The 17,500-nt window shown below is 40.2% G+C and overlaps 1 protein-coding gene across 1 annotated transcript in view; it reads left to right on the plus strand.

The window, feature by feature from the left end:
- Positions 1-17,500, plus strand: part of KMT2C (lysine (K)-specific methyltransferase 2C) — a 120,116-nt gene that overhangs the window by 99,339 nt on the left and 3,277 nt on the right. The window contains exons 38-51 of the mRNA XM_010284031.1: positions 1,237-2,934; positions 4,525-4,737; positions 6,962-7,103; positions 7,867-8,014; positions 8,886-9,064; positions 9,165-9,319; positions 9,509-9,761; positions 10,337-10,476; positions 11,414-11,518; positions 13,409-14,528; positions 15,490-15,626; positions 15,806-15,948; positions 16,213-16,381; positions 17,288-17,404. Coding sequence (XP_010282333.1) covers positions 1,237-2,934; positions 4,525-4,737; positions 6,962-7,103; positions 7,867-8,014; positions 8,886-9,064; positions 9,165-9,319; positions 9,509-9,761; positions 10,337-10,476; positions 11,414-11,518; positions 13,409-14,528; positions 15,490-15,626; positions 15,806-15,948; positions 16,213-16,381; positions 17,288-17,404 — 4,719 coding nt within the window. The remainder of the gene's footprint in view (positions 1-1,236; positions 2,935-4,524; positions 4,738-6,961; positions 7,104-7,866; positions 8,015-8,885; positions 9,065-9,164; positions 9,320-9,508; positions 9,762-10,336; positions 10,477-11,413; positions 11,519-13,408; positions 14,529-15,489; positions 15,627-15,805; positions 15,949-16,212; positions 16,382-17,287; positions 17,405-17,500) is intronic.

The raw sequence follows: 17,500 nt of genomic DNA on the forward strand, positions 1-17,500 counted from the left end.
TGCGCAGGTCGGCTCATGTCCAGCTGGGTGTAGTCAGTGCTGGTCCTTTGAGATCTCAACTAATTCCAAGTACAGTCACGTGGCTGCTCCGCCACTGCAGATCCTGGGAGGGCGTGTGGTTTGGATGCCTCATGGTATAGGCACACAGAGCCTATGCTGGTTTAGTGCCGTACACCTACGGAGAAGTCCTGGAGCACTGGACTGTGCAATGCAGATCGATCCAATTGGTGGCTTTATGCAGTGGCACTGTTTATCTTGTGGTGTCAGTGCCAAGGCAGAGCTCATAAATCATCTTGGACCTGAGATTACTGTGTAAATAGCTTTTTGGGTGCATCTGTCCTGCATTCTGGAGTGTGTCCTGTAATATCTCTGTTATCCTCTGCTTTCTGGCTTGTCCCTTGCTCCGGATAAAGTAGGGTGCTATCAAACATTTTAAATTCTGTTCTGGAGTTTTTCTATCAGTACAGACAGCAGATGGAAGTTGTGGAAGCCATAATCTAATGAATAGATGTGAGAGAGAGATTTTCCATAACGTATGTATTATTAACCGTTGGATTACAAGTCCTTTTATTTTTTTAGGGAGCTGTGTAGTTAGGTATCTGTTGTGTTTCTGAAATGCTCGCTCTTGTCCACTTGACACTGTCGTATCCTTCCATTGGTTTCTCGTGCTTGCTTTAAAAATAAACTACTAGGCTTAACTTAGTGTCCAAGTTGACTTTATTTTCATTCTAAAATTCACAATTTCAAGCTGCAGTTGGCATTTTCATCTCCTGTGTGATGTTTGAGGATCTGCCTGTGAATAAATGGGAATTTACCTTGCTGTTTGCCTGCGAACTTTTCAGTTACATCTTTTAAAAATTTTTGCTGATGTGTGAAGATCATCCATCTCTCTGTTTCCTTTTTTCCTGTCTGTGCCCAGCTATTGTTACCCTTTGCATGAATGATAGGACAAGGATCACTTTTGGTTTAGGTTTGTATATTGCCTAGCACAGTGCAGACTTGGTCTGTAATTAGAACTTTGAGGCGCTGTTATTTTTTCTAAAATTTTGTGATGATAGTATTTCTAATGAAATAATGGCTTTTTAGCCTTAAAAATGGAGAAAATAGACTGTGCAGAAATGCTATTTTTGCCTGAGGTTCGTTGTCTACTGAAATTTTAATGGTGAGTTACGTGTTTTATGCTACTTACATAGTCAGTACATGTCAGAGATGAATAATGACTTTTTTAATTTTTAGATTCGAAAGCAGCAGAAAGAGCATGCAGAACTAATTGAGGAATATCGAATCAAGCAGCAGCAGCAGCAGCAGCAGTGTGGAATGGCACCCCATGCTGTAATGCCCAGCGTCCAGGCTCAACCACCAATGGTTCCAGGAGGAACATCACCAGCCATGAATCAGCAAAACTTCCCCATGGTGGCACAACAGCTCCAGCATCAGCAACATACAGTGGTAATCCCTGGGCAATCCAACCCAACCAGAATGCCAAATTTATCTGGATGGCAATCTGCAAATGCCCCTGCAAGTCATATTTCCATGAATCCAGCAAGGATGCAGCCTCCAATGACACCATTGCCAATTACTTCTGGTACACCAGCTCCTGTGCCTGGTACAAATGCGACTGCACAGTCAGGGCCACCACCGAGGGTGGAGTTTGAGGACAATAACCCTTTTAGTGAAAGTTTTCAAGAGCGGGAAAGAAAGGAGCGTTTACGAGAGCAGCAGGAACGGCAACGCATTCAGCTTATGCAGGAGGTGGATCGACAGAGGGCTTTACAGCAGAGAATGGAACTGGAACAGCATGGTATGTTAGGGTCTGAACTAAATAACAAAACACCCTTATCTCAGATACCTTTCTTTAATTCTGATCTACCTTGTGATTTCATACAAACTCCGCGACCTCTTCAGCAGTCTCCACAGCATCAACAGCAACAAATGGGGCAAATTCTGCAACAAGGTCCTGTGACCTCGCCTCCTGCTGCAAATTTTATGCAAAGCAGTGAGCGAAGGCCAGTGGGACCTACAGCTTTTGGACCTGATGCATCTGCTGTTCCAGGTGGAGCCCCTAATTTCCATAATGTAAAACAAACTCACGGGAATCTCCCTGGGGCCACCTTTACGCAGAACCAGGTCAGGCCTCCATTTGCTTCTGCTGTACCTTCATCTGCAGTACTCAGTAGTGGTGCCCCATGTGGTTCGGACACTAGCATGCCCCAGGCAACAAACTTCCCTGGGTCAAGCCAGTCTCTCATACAGCTGTATTCTGACATAATCCCAGAAGAGAAAGGAAAAAAGAAAAGGACACGAAAAAAGAAAAAGGACGATGATGCCGAATCAATAAAAGCCCCGTCAACTCCACACTCAGATATAACTGCACCATCAACTCCAACCGTTTCTGATTCTACCTCCACCCCCACAGTTAACACACCCAACGAACTTTCACGTCATCAAGATGAACAAGAGTCAGTGGAGTTAATGGGCCCATCAACATCAAATGCAGGAGAGAGCCAAACTTCTCCAGAGCTGGAATGTAACCTCCCCAACAGCAGTCTGCCACAGAAACAGCCAAGTGTAAATACAGAGACTGAAAAGGCTAAAACAGATACACCTACCAGCATTCAAGAAGTTAAACTAGAAAAAGCAGAAACTGATCAATGCTCAGGTCAAGCTGAGCCTAAACCAGAAAATCCAAGCAGTATTAAGGTGGAAGAAGATAAGGTCACATCGCAGCCTGCCTCTTCAGCTCAGAGTCCAGCACAACCAGCTAGTGTTCCAGCAGCAAAAGGGGAGTCAGGGAATGAATTGCTGAAACACCTGCTTAAAAATAAGAAGTCCTCATCTCTTCTAAATCAGAAATCGGAGAACAGTGGCCGAACAGAAGAGGAGGCTTCTGGGGATAAGAAGTTAACAGAGAAGCAGAATCCAGATGAAGGAATGGTGAGCCTGTTACTGGTTTTGTCAGTGAGCCTAGTTTGTGTCTTTACTGTGGGAATTTGTGAAAAGGTGGGGAGATAATCTACCTACACAAGGGTGGAATAAACAGCTTTAAGGAATTGTTACCTCCCTTCCTGCCTTTTCGCCATGAGTAAATCATGTGTGTTACAAAAAGAGCAAGTTTTAACATGACTTCGAAGATCAGTGTATTCAGAAATTACCGAAATGAAAAAAAATATTTTTCTGTAGATAATCATCTTTAAAAATGCCACATCCTAGTATTTACCGAGATTAAGGCAAGATTTTACAGTATGACTCTTAATGACCTACTAGTATGTTTGTGAACAGTATTCGGTATGTCTGTGTGCTGCTTTCTTCTGTGGCTCCACTTCCACCTTAGTCATGTATAGAATGACCTGGGCACCTTTGCAGAGGTACAGGGCTGGGCTTCACACCCCTTCAGCTGCACCATTTGGAGTGTTCTATGAATGAACTAAGTCCATGCTCATTTTTTGCCTGTGAAAATCATATATTGTCTCTAATTTTAGTAGAGACTGTGCTCTAGCATTTTCATCCAAAATGTGAAATTGTTAAATCTCCTAAAATTGCTGGATTTTCTGTGTTACAGAATATTTCTCTAATTAATTTTACTGTAATGGAAGGGAGCATTAATTCTTTATATTAGTAGCATTATATGATTTAATAATTTATAAGTCTCTTAAAAACAGACCTTAAGAAAATTGCTTTCTGTGGAGGTAGGATACATTCAGGTTTGTCGGTCATTTTATTGTAATCTTCAGTCTCTACTCAGTTTCATTTTATGACTGCCTAAACTCTAAATACATCCTTGAAACAAAATTTAAGCACATTCAAAATTAATAAAGACTGATAAAAATAAAGGTAATTGTGAGCAGCAGGTAACTTGGATAAGTGTTAAAGATCCATGGTTAAAACATACAGACAGGAATAGTGGTGAGAGTACTTGCGGCAGAGGTTGTATAGAGCTGTTTAAAATAAGAATTGGTAGAAAGAAATTTGACTTTCTTTGGGCTTGCCACTATCTGTTGCGTTTACCGAGTCCCATTCTGATTGCTTTTGCAATCAGAATTTTGCTTTGCAAAATTTTGCAAATCATAATTGGCTTTCAAATTCATACTGAAAGTATTTAAGCAAATGGTACAGTCCAGAAGTGTTTCACAGTGCCGTTTTTGTGTCTAACCTCAAAATACATTTGTATTATATTAACTTACATGCCTTTTTTCTGTAACCAAGTCTGCCTTTCATTATGCCCTTGTGAACATCTCCTAAGGTTGTATGCACACGTAACTTTATTGTAGGGGATATTCAAAAGAAAATGTTCGGGGTCTGTGGGTTTTTAATGCTGTTTTCAGATGTCAGTGCTGTTAATGATGAGTCATAGTGCATAGGGAGAGTACATGGCAGTTACAGTTGAGGCAGCAAAGTAAATCATAAATGTTTGTTATCGCTGAGGTTTAGACTTGTGTGTGTTCTTTAGACTGTTGTGCAGTAAATTTGAACGAACTGTATATTAAAATGTCAAAAATTCTGCTTCACTTTCTTTTTTTATACCAGCAAAGTGCAGGAAACCAGATGCAAGGTGCATTTGGGTGTAGTAACAGCCAGCTTCAAAGAACAGATGTAGGACCTGAAACCAAGAAACAGAGAAATAAGCGAACTCAGAGGACGGGGGAGAAGGCAGCTCCTCGGTCCAAAAAAAGAAAAAAAGAGGAAGAGGAAAAGCAAGCTATTTACCCTAACGCTGATACATTCATCCAGTTAAAACAGGTAGGTATAGAGATGCTGGGTAGGTCATCAAGAAGACATCTGAAAGAGTGGACTTCTCATGATGGAGATGAAGTTTGATCATTAAGTTGAATTTTGAGCACAGGGTGTAGAAAATGAAAACTTCCCTAAAACCAGGAAATTTAAAGTTTTTGTTTTATTTCAATTTGGAAGATCTACTGATGTGGCAGGCATTTGGTAGTCTCAAAGCCATGGAGTTCCCGTTGGCTCTGGCAGCTTCTGTGTCTGAACTGCCAGGGAGCCTGGAGCTGCAGCTCTGATGGACAGGGGACCGACCACCTTCCGTAACAGAGGGGCCTGTGTCTGACACAGTTTTCTGATAGTGGCTAGATCCCGATTGTTCTCCTAAATTAGAAACCACTCTATTGATGTTCGGAGATCTGCAATGCTTCTATGTTATAGTTAAATTAATTTCTGACTTTTTTTCTTTTAATATAGCAGCTTTCTCTTCTGCCTTTGATGGAACCAATAATTGGAGTGAGCTTTGCACACTTTCTTCCCTATGGCAGTGGCCAGCTAAATGGTGGAAATCGACTTGTAGGAAGTTTTGGTAGTGCTACTCTTGATGGGGCTTCAGATTACTACTCCCAGCTCATTTACAAGGTGCGCTTTTAATCTGGATTTCCACTGTGTGCTTTCTGTGGGAAAAGAAATTCATGATGTTATTACTGCTAGTTGCCTAGAGTTCCTGGCTTTTATGCAACCGGAAGAAAAATAATTTTCTGTTGCTAGACTAGATAGATGGTGCAGTGGTGATATATTCACCATGGTTTTACTCTGTGAAAGTGGAAGTCAATTCTAGAAAGTGTGTTGTAAACTGATTAAAAACTACAAATATGCCTTTTACAAATGGATGCTAAATAGTGAAAATTGTAATTAGAGTTTTATGGCGCAGAAAAGGCTGAATTCTCAGTGCTTTGCAAAGTCATTGAAAGCATTAAAGCATTTCTTGATGTGAATTAAATGGGAAATACAGTTTGCTCATTTGTCCACTCAGCCCTAACTAAGAACCTGAGAACTCTGAACAAAGTAGACTGTTTGTCGCCAAGCTAATAACCCACAGAATTGAAAATTCGGTCTCGGAGATCAGAGTGGCAGTATTGGGAGAGCAGCAAGATAGCGAACAGACAGAAACAAATTTGCTGCTTGACTACCCTAGTATAAAACTTCAGCAACTTATTTAATAACAGTAGTGTTTACTCCAGCCTTACATGGCATGTAAGATGAAAATGTGACCTAACAGAAACAGTTGTGTGGTCAGAACTGAATAGTAAGTATTAGCTTTGTAGGCATGACCACAACAAGAACAGATACTGAAGTTCTTATTTCGTTTTCGTTTAAAATATGGGCAGTTAAGTAAGCTAGTGAGAAACAGCCCAGAGTGTCAACTTGCAGAGTATCTGCATCCCCATGGTAACTGCTTCAGTGAAAGCTCATCCTGTGCTAAATGTGAAGTAGCTCCCCTTTTAGCAAAAATTGGGTAAGCTGACTTGTTTATGGTGACGGAAAGTCACTGTGGAATAGCTCGAATAGCTCTCTCAATCTTAAGTTCAGACCTTTGCTTAAACTGTAGGAACTTTTTGGGACTCCCAAACCATTCCTAAAAATGCTCTTCGTGCTTTTCTGTAAATAATCTAGCTATATCTTCTTTCAGTGTTGTGTACTCTTCATGTAAACTGTTTCTCTGGTAATATCATTGATAAAAGCAAAGCATTGTGTCTTTTACAGTAGATACTTTTATGTGTTTCATAGAAATGTTCGTAGAATCATTTAGGTTGGAAAAGGCCTTTAAGATCATCTAGTCCAACCATTAATGTAGCACTGCCAACTCCACCACTTAACCATGTCCGTAAGCACCACATCTACACGACTTTTAAATACCTCCAGGGATGGTGACTCAGTCACTTCCCTGGGCAGCCGGTTCCAATGCTTGACAACCCTTTTGGTAAAGAAATTTTTCCTAATATCCAATCTAAACCTCCCCTGGTGCAACTGAGGCCGTTTCTTCTTGTCCTGTTACTTTTTACTTGAGAGAAGAGAGCAACACTTCAAGTTGGTCACATACTTGAGAATTAATTATCGCTGCTTATCAGTGCTACCTCTGGGTGTAAGAATATGTCAGTGCGTTACATTGTGTAGTTGTAGAGCAAGGCAAGTTTTTCCTTTGTGTTCCATGGCTGATTTATGGTTCTTTAATCTCATGCAGCAGAATAATCTGAGCAATCCTCCAACACCCCCAGCCTCTCTTCCACCCACACCACCTCCAGTGGCGTGCCAGAAGTTGGTAAATGGCTTCGCAACCACTGAGGAACTTGCTGGCAAGGCTGGTATGTTAGGAGGTCATGATGGTAAGACTAATACATATTGCTTTCATAATAAATGAGTTAAGTTTGTAGCAAATTGCAAAATAGATAATTGGGATGCTTTTCAGTTGCTATAGTCATCTTTTATGGTTGTAATTTTTAAGGTTGTAATCATTATTATCCAGCTTTGTTTTACACCAGTATAATGTCAAATGATAGCCTTTTCCCTTTCCCTTTTGAAAATGTTGAGAGCTGGAAGCACTCTTGAGGAATGAAAAAGAAAACCTTAAGATCATTTTTTTTATGTCCAGTACAAATGGACATAACCAGTTAGTTGAGTGAGCTCAAAAGCAGTCTCCCTGAAATGTATCCTCAGCAGTAGTCATTGTGTATTTTCTGATGCTTGTAAATTGGTCAATATTACTTTGTATTGAATGAAACTTTATACTGTCTTTTCATAAGGACTGCTCAGTGAGTAAAATCCTTTTTCTAACCCCTTTTCCTTTGTTGTTACCAAGTTGTTGATTTTTTTTTTTTTAAAGTAAAACAGAAATCCTCTCATACTGGCAGAAAGCACACTCAAAAGCCTTTTGAGCCCTTTTGCTCAAAATTTGCAGGTTTTTGTAAATACAGCAATTAATCATGAACGATGAAAGATTTCTGAGCTACAAGTGGATGAGAGTGGTGTTACCATCTGCTGCAATGTCTTGGTTGTATCAGGGAGCCACCAATACCTGGCTAACAGAGAATGTATATCAATGGAAGTGCTGTACAGATGTCTCATTGTGCTGTGCATTTCTGTTTCCAGTTACCAAAGCTCTGGGACCAAAGCAGTTCCAGTTGCCTTTCAGACCACAAGATGATTTATTAGCAAGAGCAATGGCTCAGGGCCCTAAAACTGTGGATGTTCCTGCTTCGCTTCCAACACCACCTCACAACAATCAGGAGGAGTTAAGGTAGGTTTTCCCTGATATCTTCAAAGACATATTTAGAGCAGATTCTGTGATCTTTCAGTAGGAGATGAGACTGTGAAGGTGTGAAGAAATGAAATCCGTTGTGCACAGCCACACAGTGCAGAGAATGTAATGGGATCGTTTGTCCTAGTTAACTCTTAGCATTCCACCTGGAGAGAACAGTGTAGTGAAACAGGTGACTTCTGCCACTGCTGGACTCTACTCTTAAGTTGTTAAGAATTCATTACCTTGCGCTACTAAAAGTGAAAGAAAACTGTATAAATTTATATTTTTCCTGGGGCAGCTTGGTACTTTTGTACCATGACAGTACATGACTGCTGCACCAGTCAGTAGTACTGTGCAAGAGTCACTGTGAAAATTCCCCAGCTCTACTCAGTTTCCGTTACTGTGTGAGAAATGCTTGCTAGAACATGAGTCTTCCTGAAAACATCTTCCTTTTTGTCTCCCTTTCACTTGCCTAACCAAAGGTTGGGTGGCTTTGAAGCACTGAAGCCTGTGCATGGATGAGGAGGGATGGACTGGTGAATACACTTAAATCAGAAAGTTTAAATATTAAATACTAATTTTTTACACAAGTAGATGGAGCCATGGGGAACAGACGGTTCTGTGATGGAGCCTGGGCTTTGTTAGTGCCTCTGTTTTTCCTTTATGCATCTTTCCCAAGAAACCACCGTGTGCAATAGAGTATGAGATACTTAGAAGTAATGGCCTACCACATAACTGCGTTCTGTGACTGCTAGCAATAAGCTAGTTAATGATGGCTCCCTGTCATGATTTGTAACTTTGGCTTACCAAAGGTTTTTAGACCATTTCCAGAAGTTTTCCAAAACAGTTTTTTTGGGTTTTGTTCCAGGGTTCAAGATCACTGTGAGGACAGGGATACTCCTGACAGCTTTGTTCCTTCTTCCTCTCCTGAAAGTGTGGTGGGAATGGAAATAAGTAGGTATCCAGACTTGTCAGTCGTAAAGGAGGAGAACCCAGAACCTGTACCATCTCCCATCATTCCCATCCTACCCAGCAGTACTGGAAAAGGTGAGACTGCAGCAGAGCAAACAACTAGAACTCGGCTTTTTTTTTCTTTTGCATTCATATCATGTAGGATTAACCTGGTGTATTTTGTTTTTATTTTCAGGTTCAGAAGCCAAAAGGAGTTATATCAAATCAGAACCTGGTTCAGGAGCATTACCTGGTTCTGGCTTCTTTGCCTCTCAGCTTGGGCCATCCCAGAATGGTCCTAAATCTGGCCTTATATCTGTAGCAATTACTTTACATCCCACAGCTGCTGAGGTAAAAGAAATAAGCTTGTGTTACATACATAAATACAACAGCAGTTAGTATTTTTTATATATGGTGAATCTGAAGGGGTTCTAGCATAGTATAACAAAGCAGCTGTTGTAATCTTCTAATAATTTATATTCTTGCTATATTACTGCCTGTCTGATGAAAACAAAGGTATGTTTTCATTATTGTTTTTAGAACATCAGTAGCGTTGTAGCGGCATTCTCCAACTTGCTCCATGTCAGAATTCCCAACAGTTACGAGGTTAGTAACGCTCCAGACGTCCCATCCTCCATGGCAACGGCCAACAGTCACAGAGTGAACCCATCTATGGAGTACAGGCAGCACTTATTACTTCAGGGTCCTCAGGCAGGATCTGTGGGACCTGCCAGGATCGTAGGGTCTTATGGACTGAAGCAACCTAATGTGCCATTTCCTGCAAACGGCAATGGTGAGTGGGCGTTAATTGTTTTAAGTTTTCAGTACCAAAATTTTAACATGAGTCAATATTAAGGCTTTTCAGCCTCATAAATTTATGCTCTAGAATTAAATAATTGATTCTTGTTCTTTTCTCCTCTTATGTGGTCAGTACATGTGAACCTGCTCCTCGTGTGAACCATAACTTAATAGGTCTGATCCACCTCTTAATTTCCGTGATGTTATCTACATCACTGTCAGTGAGGTATTTCTTCCAATAGTTCCCAACATTATTAGGGTTTTTCCAGTCTGATTTTAAATCTGTCATTCAGAACAGTTGTTTCTGTACTAGAAAATTTTACACAATTGTTTAAGCGTGTATTCCTATGTTGGTTTAGTTATTAATGTCTTATACAAGAATGTATTTTTGCCTGTTGTTTGCACAGTTGGTTTTTGGTGTCAATTAAACAATTTCCCCGTGAGGACATACGTTAAAGCTTGCCTTCCATGACCTATCCAGGAGGATTCTAGACCACTGAAGAATACTGTGACTTTGCATAGATTTGGTTTAATCTGATACAGCTTCTTACAAACTTACCTATTTTCCAGGTATAGCTGGCTACAAGGATCACAGTCAAAATATTGCAGAAGGTTCAGCATTGAGACCTCGATGGTGCTCTCATTGCAAAGTCGTGGTTCTTGGTAGTGGTGTGCGGAAATCCTTCAAAGACCTGCCTTTCCTTAAACAGGTACTGCAGTGGAAGCGTAGTTTCTTGCATGTAATGGTCAATGAGCAAACGAAGGCAACAGAGGCTACCACCGGTCATGCTGACTGATACCACTTCCAAGTTTCTTTGTATTCTAATTCAGGATGGGACATTCAAGCACATTTGTAGTACACATAAGAAACGTCAAAGTTGTTACTTACATCAAATGAATTTCAGTACATTTCATAAAATAGGTCCCATATATGACAGCTTCCTAAATTCTGGTACTAACTTCCTGCCATGAGCACTTCAGGGATCTTAATTCAAAAAGAGCTAATTTGTAAGGCAGTGCCATATTGCCGTGTCAGGAAGTACTGTAAGAGCAAGAATACTTGCACTCTTTTTGAGCAGGAATCAAATTTCAGTCTTAGTCTCTTGTATTTGCACTAGGAATTGTCATTCATTCAAAAAGTACCATTGCTTTTTGAATGAGATTGAGATAATTATGTGACAAAGGTGTATAGTCAAAATTTATATACAAAAGTAACGTGTTCATGTAGTCAGAAAAGGACTGAATTCCCAGTAAAGTTTTGCAGATGGATTAGTAGATAAAACGGTATGATCTGTCTTTGATTAGGCTGAAATGAGAGGTTCTTTTGCCATCTAAAGATAAAAAGAAAATGGATTTTACTTTGCAAGTGTGCCTGTGGAGCAGATGGGTGCATGGTATGGAATGCTTTATTTTGATTGTTAAACTTCTGGTAAAGGCAAGAAATGCTGAAGAACAAGGTTGTAGGTGGTGGTAATGTTAGATCTGTCAAATAATCAAGTATTTATATCACAGCATCACTCATTATTTCACAAATGTTCTACAAATAAAGAGTTTCTAGCCAGATTGGAAGACTTGTTTCATTACACTTATTATGTGAAGAACGGTATTAAAATGCCCTTCTGATAATCTTTTGTGTTTGATTCCCAGGATTCCCAAGAAGGCTCTGATAAAATGAAGGACATTGTATTCTGTAGCAACAACTGCTTTGTTCTTTATTCAGCAGCTGTGCAAGCAAAAAACTCAGAGAACAAAGTAAGTATCAAACGCTGATAGACCCTTGTGAACAGAAATTATTGCGGCTGTTTTTTGAAGAACAGCAATGTTGGGGAGAGGTGGGAGTTTGCACTTTGTTTTAAACATTTATAAATGAATTGTTCTATATTGGGATGCCGAGATTCTGAACCAGCAGCATGAAGAAAAATTCATACTTGCAGAACGCTCTGTCAGATGGAGATGTGTGGCAGACCAGTAGCCACCTTTTGCTGTCCTCACAGGCTTTGAAGATGCAGTCTCAAAAAAGTAGTCACGTAACTTCTCTGAGCATTGTATGAAACCATAGATACATCTTTTAAGGGCTATTTTCTGCACTGTGGTTTGGCTTATACAGTAAAAAAATTTACAACTGTGCAAATAGTAACTGAGCAGCACATTTGCAAAAAGGCTTTTATTTGTTCAATGTAACTGTAAAATAATCTTATTCCATTACTTTATTTGGGCAAAGTTACCATTTTAAAGCACTGATTACCAAAACATTATTAAAGAGCCTGCTAACTGACAGCGACGAGCAAAAGAGGTAGTAATTATTGGAGAAAGATGTTTTAAGAAACTTGTTCAATTGAAAGTGGAATTAGGCCAGGGATTTTTCTCAGGTGGTCCCCAATAATACAGTGTAGTTCTCTACACTGCGAGGAGTATATGACACCTTAGAGAAACTCAGCTCTTCTGCATAGGGCATTTTTTCTTGCTGTGTCCAGGTTCATTCACTTTCAAAGTAATGTAAAATAAATGTAAATTTATCTCTGTTCATTTAATCATTAAAATGGAATAGTCTTCATTCAAGGCTGAATGGCCCTGATAAGTTTATTTTCTCCTAGATAACATTTTTTGAGTACTTCTTTTAACTAGCCTTGGTTTCTACTTTTTCTAGTTCAATTGTACCTTTTTTTCCATAAACCAGAGGACAGAATGGGCCACGTGCTTTAAGCATTACCTTAAGCATTACCATACTTAATGTTTTCTCATAGTCCTATATTTACTGTAGAATATGCAGCCTTCCTTCAAATGCACCCTACTTATTTTTTTAGAAGAAATTAAAAAAATCCCCAAACCTGGAGGAGAAGATAAATGTGTTTACATCCACATCCTTTTAGCGTCCCATGTAGCTCATTTTCACTAGTATTTAGACAGGGTAACATTTCTGCACAAGTGCATCAGCATGTACATAATTAAGTTAATTAAATGTCATGTTCAGCCTCTTGATCCTTTCATTTACTCTTTCAAGATTAATCATACAAACCACATTAAGCACTTTTTAATCTAAACTTCCTTTGTTGTTCTTGTTTTCTCTCTTTTTTTTTTTTTTTTTTTAGAACAAATCTCTGCAGGTTTAATTCTTGTTTACAGTGACTGAATAGTTAAGTCCTCAAGGTGTATGACTAATTTGGAGGCTTGCAGGAATTTCCTCCTCACTTGTTTCCAGGAAAACTATGTGGCATTAATTCCGAATCTTCCCCTTCTACCAAAGAACAAGATTCTTACTCTTTAAATTAAATCTGTGACCAAAAATTTTAAGGTTATTTTGTGTTGTAACAAAACTTCTAAAAACACCTAAGTAGTAGATCTGTCAGCTCATCTAGGGCAATTGATTAGTTTTTTATTCAAAACCTGGACAAATGATTATTTGTGTTTCCTCTTCTGTATTAAAGGGGACCACAATCTAAATTGACTGGAGAACGTTTTTGCTCTGTACCCTGGCATAAGCCATGATAACACTGGGTAATTTCAGGGTCAGGGCAATTTCCATCTTTTTCTCATGATTTTCTGAGTAGCCTCTTCAGTTCTGACCTGAAAGTGTTTTCAAGAGACATTTAATGGTTAGTGGTTTGGGATTCTTTTCTTAAGAGTTTTCTATTGATTTAACAGGAATCAGTTCCATCTTTGCCACAGTCACCGATGAAGGAGAGGCAGCCTAAAACATTCCATCAGTACAGCAACAACATCTCCACTTTGGACGTCCACTGTCTGCCTCAGTTGCAGGAAAAAGTTTCTCCACCATCATCACCCCCCATCATGTTCCCCCCTGCATTTGAAGCAGCCAAGGTAGAGGCAAAACCAGATGAGCTTAAGGTAACGGTGAAACTAAAACCTAGGTTAAAAGCAATACACAGTAGTCTTGATGACTGTCGGCCTCCAAGTAAGAAATGGAAAGGAATGAAATGGAAAAAGTGGAGCATTCAGATTGTGATTCCTAAAGGATCATTCAAACCTCCTTGTGAAGAAGAAATAGATGAATTTCTTAAAAAACTGGGCACAACCCTTAAACCAGATCCTGTGCCTAAAGACTATAGGAAATGTTGCTTCTGTCACGAGGAAGGTGATGGATTAACTGATGGGCCAGCAAGGCTTCTTAACCTGGATTTAGACCTTTGGGTCCATTTGAACTGTGCTCTTTGGTCTACAGAAGTCTACGAGACACAAGCTGGTGCCTTAATAAACGTGGAACTAGCACTGCGAAGAGGCTTGCAAATGAAATGCATGTTTTGTCATAAAATGGGTGCCACCAGCGGTTGCCACAGGTTAAGGTGCACCAATATTTATCACTTTACCTGTGCCATTAAAGCACAATGCATGTTTTTTAAAGACAAGACCATGCTTTGCCCCATGCACAAACCAAAGGGAACTCATGAGCAAGAACTTAGTTACTTTGCAGTCTTCAGGAGGGTCTACGTTCAGCGTGATGAAGTGCGGCAGATCGCTAGCATCGTTCAGCGAGGAGAACGTGACCACACTTTCCGTGTGGGAAGCCTGATTTTCCATGCTGTCGGTCAGCTGCTGCCACAGCAGATGCAGGCCTTCCACTCCTCAAAAGCACTCTTCCCCGTGGGTTATGAGGCCAGCCGCTTGTACTGGAGCATGAGATACGCAAACAGACGCTGTCGCTATCTCTGTTCGATTGAGGAGAAGGACGGGCTTCCGTTATTTGTCATCAAGGTTGTGGAGCAAGGCCATGAAGATCTGGTCCTTACTGACACAACACCAAAAGGTAAATTTTGTGAGCTAAGATCATGGCTTTTGTGGGTTTGCTATAAATGTTTCAAATAAATGTTGCAGATGCTGTTCTAATGTAATGCTTAGAGTGAGCTTCCAGGGCCCATTCTTAGTATCGTGCTCTGAAGACTGAGGATACCTTCGAAGAAATTGTGTAAGCTGCAAATAAGAAGACTTGTTACAACTTCTCAGAGGAGACCCAAGATTGATTATTGAGAATGAATTAAAACAGTAGGAACATCAGCGTAGGTTTCCTTTCATGAAAAGTGAATTTGTTAAAATATGGTATCGTTCCTCAGTTATCTTGACATCATGCTGAAGTTTGCAAGCAATAAAAAGACAGTGGAGTCGACCACATCGTTCTCAGGGCAGGAAATGTTGTCTCTGGTGGGGTGAGGAACAATACATTAGACTGTAAACGTGTGGGACAGGTCTTAGGAACCTGGCACGTGAATGAGCACGTGGCCTGTAATGCTCTGGGTCGTAGCCCCTTCATGCTGCTGGTGCTGGTACACTCAACCTCGCTCTGCCCGGCCAAACCACTGCCCGGGGCATTGGACACACACACCTGAGAGCTGAACATAATCAATCAATGGAGATAGAATCTATAGTTTATTTTCAGAAAATTCTACCGTGTGCAGGTGTTCTCCGGAGAATCTGTGTTGTTGTCAGAGGAGTGAAAGTTTCCACGCTGTGAATACTTAAAACGTTTCACGCCCAAGAATCAAGGGCGCGGTAGAATGTCATGCTTGTTTGGGCTTTGTTCAGGACAACTAGCCAAGTGATTCTCTGCTTTGAGTTGTAAACGCTGGCCTGTTTGTGTATGCAATCAGTGACAAAACGCTTTTTCAGTATTGGGTTCTGGTTCCTGATACTCTCAGACATTCGTTTTAAAACCAGTACAATAGACTTTTATTTTTTTGATCGCTGTAATTCTTCCCCATATGGCTGTGTAGGTGTGTGGGATAAAATCTTGGAGCCCGTTGCTTCTGTTAGAAAAGAATCTGAAATGCTCCAGCTGTTCCCCGGCTATTTGAAGGGTGAAGACCTCTTTGGTTTGACAGTCTCTGCAGTGGCCAGGATTGCCGAATCGGTGAGTCTTCGCCATCCCAGGTCTTGCCGAATCACCCCAAATTGTTGGATATCTCATATACGCATGAGAAGGGGAACAGGAAGCAATGTGGAAAAATAAATATTCTGTTACGCATGATTAACATAATTACTTGGATTTTTTTTGTTTTTTTTTCTTTTTGTCTGTTTTCTTTTTCGCAGCTCCCAGGGGTTGAGGCCTGTGAGAACTACACTTTCCGCTATGGCCGAAACCCCTTAATGGAACTCCCTCTCGCTATCAACCCCACGGGCTGTGCCCGTGCCGAGCCTAAAATGAGTACCCATGTCAAGAGGTTTGTGTTAAGGTATTTTGTTTTAATTTCACATAGTACAGCCCAGGGTTTATAGGCTGCTTAGGGTTATTTGTGCTTTTGTCTGCTGCTTACAAACCCTGTCGTCTTTGGCTGTGTATGTGCATGCCCAAACCAAAGGAATTGCTTTGTTGTCTATGCTAGCTGGCTTTCAGTGTCTGTATGTCTAAAAGAATTTTTAATGGGTTTTGTGGCTGTTTGCAGAGAAATCTTCAGTTTTTCTTGTATTTTTTCCTGTTACATGCCCAATTCCTACAGGCCTCACACCTTAAACAGCACCAGCACATCGAAGTCATTTCAGAGCACAGTTACGGGGGAACTGAACGCGCCTTACAGTAAGCAGTTCGTCCATTCCAAGTCCTCTCAGTACCGCAAAATGAAAACTGAATGGAAGTCCAATGTGTATCTAGCTCGCTCTCGTATTCAGGTCAGTTCTCATTTTAGGAAATGTGTTTGAAAAAAATGTGCTTACATGGTTATTTGTATCTATTTTATATCTAATTTTTATATTCTTATATTTTGTGTATAAATAGTGATACGAAATTTATATTAAAAATTGCAACTAAAGCTATTGCAAAATTCCTTCAAGTCTCATTTCAAATTTGGCAATTTTTATGTGGCAAATCAGTTCTATAGATTTATCTTAAGTAAGATTTCTTTCTAATTATTGTAAATATCTTAAAAAATTCAGCTGTTAGTCATCTAGGAAAAAAGTTTCTTTCACGTTTTGGCAGGGGGGTGAGCGTATCTCTCAAAAACTTAGTAAAACTTATTAAAAATACAAATATGCGGTGGAATTACGACACGCTCAGACCAAGCTGAGTAAAGTGGTAGGAGACTAGCATAAAGAGCTCAGTACTTGTTGGCAGTCATAGGAAGTTTGTTGTTTTATGTCACTTTGGTGGTTTGCTCCACAGGCTATTCTGCAAAAGCTTTGTGATGAACCTTTGCTGTGCATGAACACAGTTCTATCTATTTTAGGTTGGACTTAACTGTGCTGTGCGTTCCTATTAGGTTTCTCCGTTCTACTAAGGCCTGCTTCATTTTTCAGTGAATTTATAATCTTTACACAGTCAGGTCTCAGAGGTGTAAGAGAAGCTTTCGCACCTAGACAGACGCCAAGTACGTTTTCTTGCATCTTACAAATTTAATGTGAAGCTGGGTTCTGCATCTGGGCTGTCACGGCACCAATTACTTACCTCTGCTGCTTCATTCTTTCTGGGAAGTTTACCTGTCACACGATTTTCTGCAGGAACAGCTTTGGGGCATGGTGAGAAATGCAGTGTAAATGTAAATTTATTACAGAATCTAAATTGCAACCTATTTTTTGTAGGGCCTGGGCTTATATGCTGCTAGAGACATTGAAAAGCACACTATGGTCATCGAATATATCGGAACTATTATCCGGAATGAGGTGGCAAACAGGAAAGAGAAGCTTTATGAATCTCAGGTATGGTTCGCTGTTCCTTTCCCCTTCCCCTTTCAAACGTTCATACAGCAAAACAAATGCCGTTCTTGGAGCTGATGAATTCAGGTCCCCTGAATT

The sequence above is a fragment of the Phaethon lepturus genome, unplaced genomic scaffold (genome assembly GCF_000687285.1).
Source record: "Phaethon lepturus isolate BGI_N335 unplaced genomic scaffold, ASM68728v1 scaffold9813, whole genome shotgun sequence".
NCBI lineage: Eukaryota > Metazoa > Chordata > Aves > Phaethontiformes > Phaethontidae > Phaethon > Phaethon lepturus.